Raw genomic sequence first — 15,629 nt, 5'->3', positions numbered from 1 at the left:
ACAGGCTATTCAAACAAGGCAACAAGTGAAGTGATGAGGTACTAATACATTTCTTGTAGCAGAATGAGAAAGCACTCGCATGCCTGACTCAACAACCTTGTGGCGCTTCCTGGAAGCCATTAGTATGGCTCACCCGCTCTGGAGCAACCAGCCCAGCGCCCGCTCAAATTACATGATGCACTGACAATCGCTTTGAGACAACCTCCCGCTGCGAAAAATGCTATATAAATGTAAATGTTGTATACTGGATTGGAGGGAAAAAGACAGGGGAGTGGGGACTAAACAGAATGCTCTTACAGCAAGGATAGACACAATGGACCTAATGGCCTCCTCCTGAGTTGAAAAATGAGTCTATGAATACAAACTGACGCAAAATTAAGAATAACATGCTAAATATAAGTAGATAGCCAGGGAAAATGCAACAAATTAAAAGATTTGATTATCAATCTGCAAGAGCTTTGCTAACCAAGGCATTACCCAGCGAGTAGGATGCTCCAAAGGTATCCAATGACAAACGCAAAAATAACATACACCAAAGATTAACAGGTAGGAAGTCAAAAAATAATTGGTGAACTTTCATTCTGTATTCAGGAACCTACAACATATTTTGCTTATGAGAAAACATTCCTCATTTTTTCTAATGAGTTGGGAGCCATCTCCCACTGCCCCAGGATAAATTCAGTAACTTACTACGAGGATACACTTCAAGCAACCCAGAGTGGCACAATTCATTAAAGCCATCTGATTGCTTGAAGTGTATCTTGGGTTATACTTTCTCTACTTCTAAGCAATGAAGCCTTCCTCTGGCCTCTGACCTCTTCCTCTGGCCTCCCTCCCCAATCACGTTCCTCACTGTTCTGCTCCTGAAGTCAGAGATTTAATTTGGGATATAGTTATGCAGAGATTGCCAGCCTTCCAATACCTAATCTTCATTTTGAAGACTGGACAACACTGAGGCATCTCAAAGTGCTTCACAGAATATACTGTAAAGTGAATTGACTGTATATTTTGTGGGCGAATTAAGCATAATAACCTTACAAAAAGTAAGGTTATTAACAAGACCTTAACAAAATGTGTTATGGTCTGCTCTAGAGCTGCAGATAGATTTGCTATAGATATTACTTTCCAGCTAAAAAATCTAAAAAAAACACTTTCTAGTGGCATTTCACAACTCCAAACCCAAGTACTCAAGTGTGAAATTTCCTAACATCTGTCATTTCTAAAATTATTGTCAATTTGAGATATCATCTCAAAAAGCGAGACTGGTCAGGCAAGTGTTGATTTTCATTTTTAGATATTTTCATGAGGTTCAATTGGTGTTCCAGCAATTCTTGTCCAGAAGCTTCCATAATTTAGCTTCTGTAAACAAAAAAATTCCAGCTCTGCACATGTACAAGCAACACCTGACGCTTCACAACTGACATTCTTTGCACGTGTTATACAGATTGTTGATGGGGTGTAGCAGCTGGAATTAATCTGCCCTGGTTTAAGCACAATCAACTCTTATTGTGACTAAGAGCCTAAACATGTCTATACAACGTTTGAAGGTTTAGTCTGACATGGAGTATAGGCAAGTCTCATTAAATCAACTCTCTCTATGACTTTCAAGTGTCATAGAAATTACAGAATGGTTACAGAATGGGAGCATTCAGCCTATCAGGTCCATAAAGGTGATAACAAGCCCCACCTCATCCCCTTCCCACCTCCTCATTCCTTCAGTATTTTACTCAAGTAATTTTCCAATCTACTGAAATATCATTAAGGACTTGGCTTCAAGAATCATTGTTAAGACATTCCAATGTTGATGATCCTCAATTTATATCCTTGTTATCAATTCAGTTGAAAGTCTAATTTAGCTCCATTTGAAGCCAGTCATCATTTTGAACCCTCTCCTTAACCTTATCTGCTAAAGCTTTATAAAGCCCACCTTTACCTCTCCACACAGATCTAACATTTCATCCCTGGTTATCTTCCTAGCACAAGTCTATGATATCCTTTCTCTAATGCAGTGTCCAAATAGAACAATTCTCTAACTCCAACAAACAAGTTTATTATTTTGCCTTCCTGCATTCAACTGCCATAATATATAAAATCTAGAATTTAATTTACTGTTTTAATGGACCGGTTTACTTGCCCTCCGGTATTTTTGTTCCTGTGCTCTTTAGTTTCCAGTATCAAAGTCATTACAATTTAGGACACACATTTATTTGCTCTTCCACCCAAAACACACTACTTTGCATTTGACTACATTGAATTCCATTTGGCACTTTCTATCTACTTACCCGACTGTCTTTCTGCAGCTCAGCATTTGGATTATTTCCCTTCTCTTGTCTGATAACTGGGCTATAAATATTCTATCCCAAGATAAACTATGTGAAATACTAAATATGTTAACAAGCGTCAGCCAAGCTCAGATGATAGCATCCCCTTCTCAATCAGTTTGTGGGTTCAAGGCACATGTTGGGGGTTTTGAAATTATAATCGAACAAACCTAAATTTAGTTTAGTCTAAACGTATCAAATATAAAGATTATAATATCCACACTCACAACCAGCCATGCTCAGAGAAAACTATGTACACACTTTGCTCCTATGCAGCACCAAATACTGAAAAGGACTGCTGTCCCTGCAATTTTTTTGCCTCCGACAATTTGGATGAGATAGGTGAACAAGTGATAGTTAAAAGAAAAGTCAGCTTAACATCAGGTCTGGGAAAGTTATTAGAATAAAAGATGAACTTAACCAGTTATCTGTAGAAGGAGAATATAATTAAGAGCAGTCAGCACAAATTTATAAAAGGAGGTCATGCTTGACCAACCTCATCAAATCCAATAAAGTAGACAAGGGAACTGCAATGGCTGTAGTGTATCTGGATTTCCAAAAGGCCTTTGATAAAATGCTACAAAAGAGGTCCATGACTAAAATAGGGTAATGTGAATTTGTGGGTGAGGTAGCAGAATGGATTAAAGAATGATTGGAAAACTGAAAGGAAAAGGTAGGAGTTAAGGGCATCTTCTCAGGCTGGCAAAAGGAAGTGGTTTTCGGCAGCGATCCGTGTTAGGACCACGACTGTTCACTAGATTATGGAACGCGCTGCCTGAAGCAGTGCTTGAATCAGTTAGTATAGATGCATTCAAATGGGAGAGAAGGATACGGGAGTGCAGTAAGGAACAGGTGAAGATTTGTGTGGCGTATAAACACCAAGTGGCCCGTTTCCACACGGAAATTCTTTGTAAGCAGTCTTTTACAAAATCATTTCTGAAGGCATATGATAAACAGTTAAGTGAATGCTCATCTAATTCTTTAAAATTTCTCTACAACTGTTGGGGGGGGGGGGGAAACTTTGTTTCTTTTAGTTCCAGAAAATAATAAATTGTCTCATACTTCTAAGTTACTGAATCACAAATACAAAAACACATGCAGCTCAGAACACCAGTCACTATGTCCAATTACTCCAAAATACATTCTCTGCGCTACCTGGGGAAAGGGTATGAATTTACAATAACTAAGAATTGAATATTTAACACAGAAGCTTAAACTGGCTGCATTTGCTATTCTGATCCTTATGCCTTGTTGAGTACAGGCACTGGAAAAAAAGTCAAGCCAGCACAACTACCATCCTGGAACTTTTTTTCTGTGAGCAACAAACAAGGGTTTAGTTTATTCCAACACAAAACAATAAGAGTAAGCACAGTAATCCACAGAAACGTTTTAAAAGCAAAAACAGAAGGGGTGGTTTTACTGGTATACTGTTCAGACATGGGAGAAAAACTGGTAAACTATGGAATAAACCTCCTTCTATGGTGAATCTGAAACTTATTTCAGACTTCCAGCTTTCAGTTTTCTTTCTGCACGAAAGGGAGAATTAATGAGAGCATGTTTTAAATAAAAAGTGGTCAGTATAGGTATAAAGGGAAGGAACGAAACAAGACCCAAAGGCAACAGAGACCCCAAATGGTGTTCCGCATCTTTTTATAATGTATAAACATGCCTGAACTAACTGAATGAACATGCATGACTGAAATGAAGACTAACTTACTTGCGATGAGTTGTCAGTCCTCTGCCAGTTAATTCAGTGAAGGTACTTTTTATAAATGCCCCTAAAAAAATTGGGAGTACAAAATATTCATAGCCACTAAATAACGCAGATTTGATCTGACCAAGGCTACACACAAGAAAAATCCTCAAATAAAAAAAGTTAATCAAAGTTAAAACACTCCAAAGCCTAACAAATGTACTGTACTGTATTGTTTTCAAATTGGAATAATGTGCACTTAGTTCTACATACCTATTCCACAAACGTATAGTAGTTCTACACTATTTTCTGTGCACGCACACACACTTAAAAGATTCCATTGGCAAATCTCCATTTTGCACTCACTTACATGCTTAGTTGTGAAAAGAAACCCTTTCAACAGGTCAATTTGTCATCAGCAGACTTGAGCTTCTCAATTTCATTTTTTTACATACCATGTTAATAAACAAAGCTTAGGACTGAGGCTGCAACTCTTACGGATAGATGGTGGAAAGAACTGTACACTTAAATCATGTAGAGTTAGTTATAAATTTCTGGTAATTAATTTTGACCAAGTTCAGATCTGCACTGTTTTTTAATATTTAGACAACTAATATTCTATCAACTAAAGCTTTAACATTACATAACTTGCAACTAAATCAAACAGAACGTAGGCATTAAGCAAGCCTATTCTGTTGATCAATGCAATGCACTTAAAAACATCTTATGTGACTTGCTCTAACAATATGCACTTAGCTATATTGATCATGCCATCTAAAACAAAGTGCATAACCAGTATGCTGTGTTTAAAGAATGCAAGCTTCATTTTACCATGGAAAAACAATCCACCAAATTTAATTTTGCAGCGTCAGGAAAGGCTTAAACGGTTTCAAATTTGACATTTTAGTCAGAAAGCATTGGGATGAAGACTAATTTAAAACTAAAAGATTATGTTATAGAAGAATAAATTCATTGACTAAAGCAGTTAACACATAATCAAGAACTGCTGACAAAGACAACATTGAATTTAAAAGCAAGTATTGAAACTTGTGCTTATTTAATAACCTAGATTTAATAATCATTGCATTTGATAATAGAGCCTTATCACGTCTTCAAGACATCTCAAAGCGCTTCACAGAATATACTGTAAAGTGAATGGACTATATATTTTGTGGGCAAAAGGCAGCAGCCAATTGCTCACAGCAGTGTCCCACAAACAGACTTGGATTGAGTGACCAATCTATTATTTTTTTAGGGTTTATTACCTCCGGAAAAGCGATCCACCAATTGACTAATAATCGGGTTCCTACTTGTGCTAGGTAAATAGAGGCACGGGGAGTGTGGAAACTTGTCCAACGTTTCGCCTTGTCTGGGAAGCGCAATATTAAAATTGACTGTATATTTTGGGCAAAACCCAGCAGCCAATTGCGCACAGCAGTGTCCCACAAACAGTCATGGATCGAAGTGACCAATTTTATTATTGTTTTTTTTTCTTGAGGGATTATTATCAGGTGTGTGGAGTAAAGAAACTTGCCCAAGGTTTCGCCCTATCAAGAATCAAACCCAGGTCTCTCACTTGCAAGGCGAGTGCTATATTCACTGAGCTACAAAACTCCCAGCACATGGAAAAATCCAGCATGAGAAAAAAATCCTAGCATGAAAACATTCACAGGATGCAGAAAAAGCTAAAATTTCTACTATTAAAAAAATTCTCAAATGAAATCCAACATTTAGCAACTTTTGGTGAACAAATAAATGCACTATAAGACAGAAAGTTAGAATTAATACGGCTCAGTGAATAAAACAAATATTTTGCAATTATGTAACAATTATTATTATTACTACTACATAGCTAATAAGCATTGCTGTGCTGGTTTTGTATATAGCCCATTCTTAAGAAGCCTAGTTGCAATATAATCATATAATAGTTAGAAGCCATATTGAAAAATCGATAGAATCAATTGGACATAAGGTGAAAGTGCCAAATTCAAAAAGGACCATAGGAAAAAGATCATAGAAAAGGGAGAAGATAGTGTATAAAATGAATACTCTCCAATATACTCAGATATTGGGCAGATTTATACTGTCCACAGATGTCTGCACTGCTTAAACATTTTAAAATACATCTTAGTACTGATGGTAAAGATCCCAAATACTCCAGATGATTTGGTCCAGTAATCACTCTGCAATAATTGAAGATAAAACAAGGTCACAAGGAATCCTGTGTTCAAAGAAAAGCCCTATTTTACATTCACACTATTAATTAAATTTAAGAAAGCTGTTGTATAGACTGAACACAATTAGGTGTAGAATTCCCTGATTTGAGTTATTTTTAGTTAAAATTACAAGTACCGTACAATGTTAACCTGTTGCTGAGTCCTCATTTCCAAATTCACAGCACCCAAAGACATCTATAGCAGGAACAATCATTTAACATGCTCTACCTGAAGAGTATATACAATTATACCTGAAGAGTATATACAATTATTCTTCAGTCACTGTCACACATTTAAGGCCATCTTACAGATCTTAAAAGGGTGGTCCTCCTCCTCCAACTCTTATACACACACATCTACTTCACCTTACAGCCCTCTGGCCTCAATATTGATTTCAATAATTTCAGACCATAAGAGCTCACCTTCCCCTCTTCTGTAACCATTACCACAACATCTAGATCCTAGACACACCTTTCCTCTCTCTGGTCTGCCTGTTTGTTGCAATTCCCCCCACCCCACTTTGTTTTGCATCATTAACACCCCCTTTCGCCCCGTTTAGTGGCAATCCCCCTCCTCGCTCCCTCCCTTCCCTCCCCTCACCCTGACCATTGCCCCCCTGCTCGGGTCCTGACCCAACTGTCCAGCGCCTTTGGTACGTCCTCCCGACGTGAAAGGCGCTCTGTAAATACAATCTTGTTGCTGTTGTTGTTGATTTGCATCATTAACACCCCCTTAATCCACCACCCCCTGTCCTCTACCCCCTGTTCCCTCTGTATTCCTTGCCCTGCCTCCTCCCTCTCCTTAAAAGCCTCTCCCTCCCAACGTGCCCCAGTTCTGACGAAGGGTCGTGGACCCGAAACGTTGACTCACTTTCCTTTCTCCATAGCTGCTGCCCTGCACTGCCCTGAGCTGAGCTGTGCTGAGCTGAGCTGTGCTGTGCTGACTGTTCCCGGCGACTTCTGTTTGTGTTTCAGATTTGCAGTATTGTTGCGTTTCGCACACACTTCCCTTTGGACGACTGTGTAATTTCAGTGCCAATTGAAATCCGAGCGCCGCTCTGCTGAACACTGATGTGTAAGTAAGTTGGGAAGTCAGGGTTCAAAAGCGACTTTCTTTATCGTTCGCCTGTGCTTTCTGAGCAAAACTGCGGGAGGGATAAATCAGAGGCGGTCTCGATCGAATCGGTCTCCTCCTGGAATATCGCTTTAAACAGCTGACACCACAGTCCCGACACTGAACCTCTCAGCGAACGAAGTCCACGGCGGCGTCGGGCAATAACACAGCGGCGACTCACCCCATCCACCGCTGCAAGTGACGAAACGGTACTCGCCTGAAGTGCGAGTTCAACTAAATGTAATGCAAAATGTATAGCGACTGCCGGTGCCCCGCCGCTGCTCAGCCAGTGACACACACACACTGCAGGGCGGGGCAGGCAGGCAGGGCAGGGCAGGCACGGCACCAGCCCTGGAGACAAACTCCTCGCGCGAGACAGGGTGGGGTCCCGGCACAACAACAACAACAACAGCTGCAGCCAGGCCGAGGCCCCGGAGGCGGGCAGCACTGAGCGCCCCGGCCTGCCTGCCTGCCTGCCTGCCGGCCCGACCCCCGCCGGCCTCCGCCCGAGCCGCACTGAAGTCCGCTGCTGCCCGGGCGGCCGAGGCCGAAGCCCTGTCACACCCTCTCTCTCTCTCTCTCTCTCCCCCACACACACAACCGCTGGCGGCCGCAGTGTCCGGGGCCGGGCCGGGCCGGGCTGACCTGCAGTGAGCCGCTCGGGCTGTGTCGCTGTGGGTGCCTCTCGCTCTCAGGTCGCTGCCATCTTCAGCCACAGACCCAGACACCGCGCACGCGCCGTCACGCGACCCTCACCTGACAACTGACCGGAAACAGGAAGCGCGAGGCGGGCGGGCGGTGGGGGGGGGGAATGGCGCCAGATTTGAATCGGAGACAACGTCATCAGTACTGACTGGGAGAGGAGGAGGAGATTGGCGGGTGTCTGTTTTGGTCACGTGTGGTACATGAGGAACCCCATCACTGGTGTGATCCCAGACAGACTGAATATGCCACCTGACTGACACACGTTGGAAATGTCTCTGTGCCTGGAGTCCTGTAGCTCAGTGGTTAGAGCACTCGCTTTGCAAGTGAGAGACAGACCTGAGTTCAATTCCAGGCAGAGGGCGAAACCTTGGGCAAGTTTCCTTACTCCACACAGAGCCCTAATAATAATCCCTCCAAAACCAAAAACAATAATAAATTGGTCATTTTCAATCTACGACTGTTTGTGGACATTGCTGTGCGCAATTGGCTGCCGCGTTCGCCCACAAACATACAGTCAATTCACTTTACACTGTGTTCTGTGAAGCGCTTTGGGACGTCCTCCCGACGTGAAAAGCACTATATCAAATGCAAGGATTATTATTATTATTATTAAAGGAATGTGCACTGTTTTCCAATGATCCAGGATCCCAAACTGCCTCACCGAGTGATATTGTCCTTTTAAATGTTGCAGTTCAACAACAACTACAATTTGCATTTATATAACAACAAAATTACATTTGTACAGCTCCTTTCATGTCGGGAAGACGTTCCAGTGTTTCGGACCCGAGCTGGGGGTCGGAATGGGGGAGGCTGGAGGGCAGGCAGGGAGGGAGGGAAGATGATCGAAGACACGGTCGAAGAGGAGGGCAAAAGTTTGTCCTTAAAGCCAATGAAAAATGATATTTAACCAGTCCTTATTAAAGGTATTAATCAAGATGAATACCTATTCAGCATCTTGACCACTCTGAGTAAACTTATGCTCTAATCGGGCTTTCTGCCCCCGCCCTTTGGAGCTCCTCCGCCACATATATAGAAAGATCCCTCTAATCCTGTTCAGCATTCACAATCCAAGTTCAGTCGTTTCCTCATTATTAAATTATCTACTTCTCTCAGTATTTTCAGAATGGTGTTGTGTCCTGTTTTTTGTTGTAATGTGGAACCCTACTCCACTACTATCTAAATCTAAAACTATGCCCATTTCAGAAATACTTCAGCACACACCACTAAATCTATCGACAAGCTCCCTTCTATTGAGTTATCAGAAAAAACAACAAATTGCATTTAAATAATGACTTTCACATCGTTATATAAATGCAGTTTGTTGTTGTTTTCTGATACCTCAATAGAAGGGAGGTTTTCGATAGATTTTTCATGTCCTTGGTGTGTGCTGAAGTGTATCTGAAATGGAAATAGGGGAGGACATCCCAAGACACTGGTTTGTACCCGAGCTGTGGGTTGGGATCAAAGAGCGGTGAGGGCAATGAGGGTGGAGGAGGGAAGATGACTAAAGGCACAGTTGAAAAGGAAGGACTTGAGATGAGTCCTAAAGGAGGCAAGGGAGGGGGTAAGATGGAGGGACTCCGGGATGGAGTTGCAAAAGGTGGGTGCAGAAAGGCTGAAAGTCTGACCGCCAAAAGAGGAGCAGGTAGGGTGAGGGATGTGGAGCAGGCAGTCCCTACAGAGCAGAGGTAGCCAACGGATTGTTGAAGTTTTAATAGCTTGCAGAGGTAGGTAGGAGCAAGACCTTGGAGGGCTTTTAAGATGAGGACAAGGATCTTGAGGGACCTCTTTTATTTAACATCTTCATAAACAACCTGGAGCTAGGCATCACAAGTACAGTTGATTTGCAGATGACGCAAAGCTAGTGTAGATGGTAGGCTGCAAAGATGAACAGGATAGGTTACATTTTCATTAATACCCATTAATACCCCATAAATAACCATTAATACCCCACTAATACTCCATCAATAAATAATAAATTGGTCATTTCAATCCACAACTGTTTGTGGGACACTGCTGTGTGCAATTGGCTGCCGCGTTTCGCCCACAAATATTTGGTCAATTCACTTCACAGCATATTCTGTGAAGTACTTTGAGACGTCGATAAGATGTGAAGAGTGCTATATCAAATGCAAAGATTATATTATATTATTATTATTACAGGAGGACTTGAACATTCTTGGGAATTGGGCAGATCGATGGCAGCTGAAATCAACGTAGAGAAATTCAAAGTGCTTCACATGGGGGCAAAAAGTCCAAGAAGGGACTTAGCATTTAAATGCTAAGAAAATAATCTGTATGGAAAATGAAAAGGCCCTGGGGATCCTGATTGAGAATACATTGAAACTATCCCAACAATGGGGCAAACTCAAGAACAAATCTGCGGAAACACTACTTCAGTGCGTGAGCAATAAATGTATGGAACAGGCTCCCTAGGGAGTCAGTGGAATGTCATTTGTTTCAAGGACAAATTAGATAGATTTCTGCTAGAAAATAATATCTCACAATATAGTCTATAGTTTGGGACAAGATATGTCAAGCAACTCCAGGATCGTGGATGGTGAACTAGATGGACCTTGGTCTTCTTTCACCCAGCAAATTCTACAAACTTGATCCTTGAATAGTGATGCTGTCAGTGCCTAGGGTGAGGGGGCGCTGACGGGAGCCAAGCAGGAGAGCCTCGGTCTTATTGACATTCAACTGTAGGAAATTGCCTCTCATCCAGGACTTGATGTTTGACAGACAAGAAAACTATACCTCAAGATTATTGTCATATATACAACAACATGCTTATATGGTGCTCTCCACGCAGGGTAGCGTCTCAGAGCGCTTAACAGTGGCGGAGCTTGACTCCGAGCCGTGGAGGTGGAAGGTGGCCGTTAGGACGATCGAAGAGGAAAGTTTTCAGGCGGGACTTGAAAGGAGGAGAGAGGGGGCAATGTGGAGGGATTGAGGGAGAGTGTTCCAGAGTTTTGGGGCGTAATGGCTGAAAGCGCAACCTCCAATGATAGGGCGGAGGGTGTGAGGGACAAGCAGAAGGCCGGTGCCAGTTGAGCAGAGGCGCTGGTAGGGAGGTGCCAGAGAGTGAATGGATTGGAACACGATTATGAGAATCTTGAAGTCGATCCGTTTGGTGATGGGGAGCCAGTGGAGCCCGGACAGAACTGGTGAGATGTGGGTACGGAGTTTGGTGCTGGTCAGTATGGGGCCGCAGAGTTTTGAATGAGGTGGATCTTGTGAATAGTGGAGCTGGGGAGACCTACGAGGAGTGCGTTGGAGTAATCCAAGCGGGAGGTGACAACTGCATGCACGAGGGAATATAAAGGTATGTTTGACAATTATCGACCATTGCTTCAAGGTTTTATTTTAAGAGCCACTGATATATGATCTTAATTTGATTCAACTCAACAGCCATATTGATATCAATTATGTTAAAGTTTCAGATCGTTGTAAATCTTGTAAAACATTTTGATATATCAATAGTTTATTTAAAAGGAAAGATTATTCTACTCAGTTGAACATGAGAAAATCGAATGTACATGGTGATTCAGAACATCCTATTTTTTCCTTTTTGCTTTACCTAATGTAAAACAAAATGCATTAAATACTAAGAATAAGTAGAACATAAAATGTTGATAAACCCAAGCAGAAATAAGTACTTACCCAGACCTCATGATTAAAGCAAACGTGTTAATGTTGATTGAAGCAGCGCCCAGATCCTCAGTATACTCCTGCTTCTCAGAAGATTTTGCAAAAAAAGAATGTCATGTGCTCTGAACAACATCTGACTTTCATAAGTGAGCAAGCTAGCTGATAAATTAATATTTAAATTAGTAAATTAGAATGACAAACGCTTCTTTTCATATGACTTCCTTTCAAAGTACAAAGCCCCATCAGTCTTCAGGCTCCCTAAGTAGCTGATTTGTGTCACAAGTCACAAATCTGTTTGGCTTAGATTTTGTTTTGTTTTGTTTTTTTCCTGAAGTGAAAACTGTTTACAAACATATGTAAGCAACATTTGGGTGAAATAAACTATTCTGTAAAAATTGTACAGGTTTTGGGGTTTTAAGCTGAGGGCCAATGTATAAAGTTATAAAATTTTTAATTATTTTTTTCAATCTCCAAGATTAACTCAGCAGGTACAAATTACAAAATTGTACTCATCTTTTCGAAAGCCTTGATGCAATGGACTGCTAGAACAAGTAATTACTAAGTGGTCATAAATGAAGGAAAACGCAAATGCATAATACATGCTGTTACCAACACAGTGGTGATTGGTCATTCACTTAATAGCTGTTTGTGGGACATTACTGTGCACAAATTGGCTGTCGTGCTCTCCTGCAAAATATACAGCAACTATACTTCACAGTAAATCATGTCATTTGAGATGTCCTCTTGATGTGGAAGGCACTACATCAAATGCAATTATTATTTTTAATAATGAGAGAATGAAAGATGCATTGTGAATAGGTAATTGGTTTGTATTACAATATGTGCACAATAGATTTCAATTTTGAAGATGAATTTCAGACAACAGTAAGGAAATAGGAAATTCCATATTTCAGTGACAGAGTGAAATATTGTAATGTTCAACCTGTGAAAATGAGCAAGCCAGAGATTAATCAAAAATTCTAAGAAACTGCTTGGGGAGAGAGTGAAAGTAATTAAAAGCCAAAGCAAAATAGAAAATTTGATGTGTGAAATTTAAGCTTCTCTAAGCTCCTTACAGAACAATATGTACAGAACATTGCAGATCCAAATTTACAGTTGATCTTGTAGAAAACTTCTGAATTGATTCTCAACTCCTGTTGTCATACTGGTTAGAATGCCAGAGAAATTGATGTTACACAACTCGGGTCTGAAATGCTGTACATTGTCTAGTGCCTTGGGACGTCCTCCCGACGTGAAAGGCGCTATACGAATGTAATCTTGTTGTTGTTCTCTTTTCAACTAGTGCCATGAGATCTTTATTATCCACCCTATTAGGCAGATAGGACCTTGGTTTAATCTCTCATCTGAAGGACAGCATATCTGAAGAATGGCATGTCCAACAGTTCAACACCTCCCTAGCACCACATTGAAGTGTCACTATGTATTACATAAGCTCCAATTACCAACATGGGGCTCGGTCCCACAACCTTTTTACTCAGAGGCAACAGTGCAAGCAACTCAACCAACTATGGTTTCCTGATTCCTGTTTGCTAACAATATCCTTTTAATTAGGTCATCACATTAGGAACTTAACTTTCGTAACTTTTCCTTGTAATTTAGGCTCTCAGAATTTGGCATCTTCGTTGCTCACTTTTAAAGGAAATATAATATTGTAATTGGATGAGGTGATCACTTTTCAGGTACCATGTTCCTAACTTAATCCAGCTAGTATCTTATTTGTTTTGTAAACCAGTCTTATTAATTTTATTAACAAATGAGGTTGCCTCACAAAAACAGAGTTCAGTTCTCATTTTGATGGATGTGAACAAACCACTGCTTAATCTGTAAATCTCCGTTCTGTTGTCTCACCCGAGAAAAAAGAAACATTGCTAATTTTTTTACAATTCAAGTGTAAAGTTTGTTGAGAATAGACACCGAATACAACAGTGTTGGAGATGCAGAATATCATTACCTCATTTGTAAGAACATTTTTGTTTGTTCATGATGTCAACAATCATAGAACTTGGAAGACCTAACACTAATACTGTAGCACAGCGTGCTTGGACTTGTCTGGAATGTAACATTCATGTCCCAGTTGAAGACTTGATTTTTTGCTACTTTAGTAACATGGACTCCCAGTATCTGAAGAAGCAGTATAATAATAATAATCCTTGCATTTGATATAGCGCTTTATCACGTCGTTGAGATGTCTCAGAGTGTTTCACAGAATATACTGTAAAGTGTATCGACTGTACATTTTGTGGGCGAAACTTGGCAGCCAATTGCGCACAGTAGTGTCCCACAGTCATGGATTGAGTGATCAAATTGTTAAAAAAATATTATTTATTTGAAGGTATTTCATCAATAAAGGCACGGTCAAAGAGGAAGATCTTTAGATGGCACTCGAAGGCGGCAAGAGACGGGGTGAGGAGGAGAGATTGTGGGATAGAGTTCCAGAGTGTGAGGGCTGAGATCATAGAATCATTGAATTATACAACACAGAAGGAGGCCATGTGCCGACGGAGAAGCTGAATGCCCGATCGCCAATGGTGGGGTGGAAAAATTCCAGGGCACCTGAAGCAAACCGGTGTCCGCTGAGCAGAGGGAGCGGACAGGCTGATATGGGGTTAGGAGGTCGGAGAGGTGGAGTGAGCAAGATTGTGGAGGATTTTGAAGGTAAGAACAAGGATTTTGACCTTGATTCTCTGAGGGATGGGGATCTAGTGAAGCCAGGCCAGAACGGGGGAGATTGGTTCAAGGAGCCTGGTGTGGGAGAGGACACAAGCTACAGAATTCTGAATAATCTGCAGCTTGTGAAGGGAAGAGTTGGGAAGTCCAGTGAGCAGGCAGTTGGCGGAGGCAAGCCGGGACATGATGAAAGCGTGGATCAGGGTCTCTGCGGCTTGCGGTGAGAGGCAGTGGCGGAGGCGGGCAATGTTGCAGAAGTGGGGAAAGGTGGAATGGGTCACGGTACAAATGTGGGGTTCGAAGGATAGCTGATGGTTGAAAAGGACACCAAGGTTTCTTATTAACTAGGTGAGGTGAAGAGGGCAACCATGAATGAAGTGAATCACCAATTTTTATTTTGAGGGTATTGTTAGCCAGGACACTAGGTCAAACTCCCTTCACTTTTTGAATAGTGCCATGGGATCTATATGTAACTGTGGAGTCCTGTAGTATAGTGGTTAGAGCACTCTGCTCGCAAGTGAGAGGACCTGGGTTCAATTCCCGGGCAGGTCAAAAGATTAGGCAAGTTTCCTTACTCCACACTCCTGTTTACCAAGCAGTAAGTAGGAACCCGGTTGTTAGTTGATTGGTGGATCCGAGCTGGGGATTGGATTTGGGGCAGATGGGAGCCCAGATGGGTGGTGAAGATGATCGAGGATGGTTGGGGGAGGACAGGTTTGCAGGGCTCTGGGGAGAGCGCGGGGGAGTGGGATTGATTTGGACAGCTCTTTTGAAAGAGCCGGCGACAGACACGGTGGGCCGAATGGCCTCCTTCTGCGCTGCATAGTTCTAGGATTCTATGAACGTGTGGTCAAAGAGGAAGGTCTTGAGACGGACACTGAAGGAGGTGAGAGAAGGAGGTGAGGGCGGAGGGTCTCAGAGGTTGGGACCAAAGGAGCCTTCATGATCCAAAGTGACCCTGTGTGACCAACACACGTGGTGGGGGGGGGGGGGGCAGCGATTGTTGCGTGTGGTCACGTGGGTGTCTGGTCCGAGGAATGACGTGCACGACGTGTCCAGGTCGGGCGGATTCACGCCCAAATTGGGCGGTTTTTTTTGTGTTTTTTGGCTGCGCGCGCACGCGCGGCGCGTGTGTAAAAAAAAATCGCGTGCTAATTTTTTTAAAGAAAAAAACACGTCGAGAGTTGAAACCTGCGAAACAGATTTCGTGGAGACGCTTTCTTACACCTTTGCAAATGTATT

General features: G+C 41.9%; 1 protein-coding gene across 1 annotated transcript in view; it reads right to left on the bottom strand.

Annotated features, from left to right (window-relative positions):
• LOC103183385 (dnaJ homolog subfamily C member 13) overlaps positions 1–7,122 on the bottom strand; it is an 82,780-nt gene extending 75,658 nt beyond the window's left edge. Inside the window, 1 exon segment of the mRNA XM_007900835.2 lies at positions 7,101–7,122. Coding sequence (XP_007899026.2) covers positions 7,101–7,114 — 14 coding nt within the window. The 5' untranslated portion in view covers positions 7,115–7,122.
• Between the last annotated feature and the right edge of the window lie 8,507 nt (positions 7,123–15,629).

Source organism: Callorhinchus milii, unplaced genomic scaffold (assembly GCF_018977255.1).
Source record: "Callorhinchus milii isolate IMCB2004 unplaced genomic scaffold, IMCB_Cmil_1.0 Scaffold2, whole genome shotgun sequence".
Classification (NCBI taxonomy): domain Eukaryota; kingdom Metazoa; phylum Chordata; class Chondrichthyes; order Chimaeriformes; family Callorhinchidae; genus Callorhinchus; species Callorhinchus milii.
Note: the sequence above shows the minus strand (reverse complement) of the source record. Positions and strands in the feature narration are given on the sequence as shown.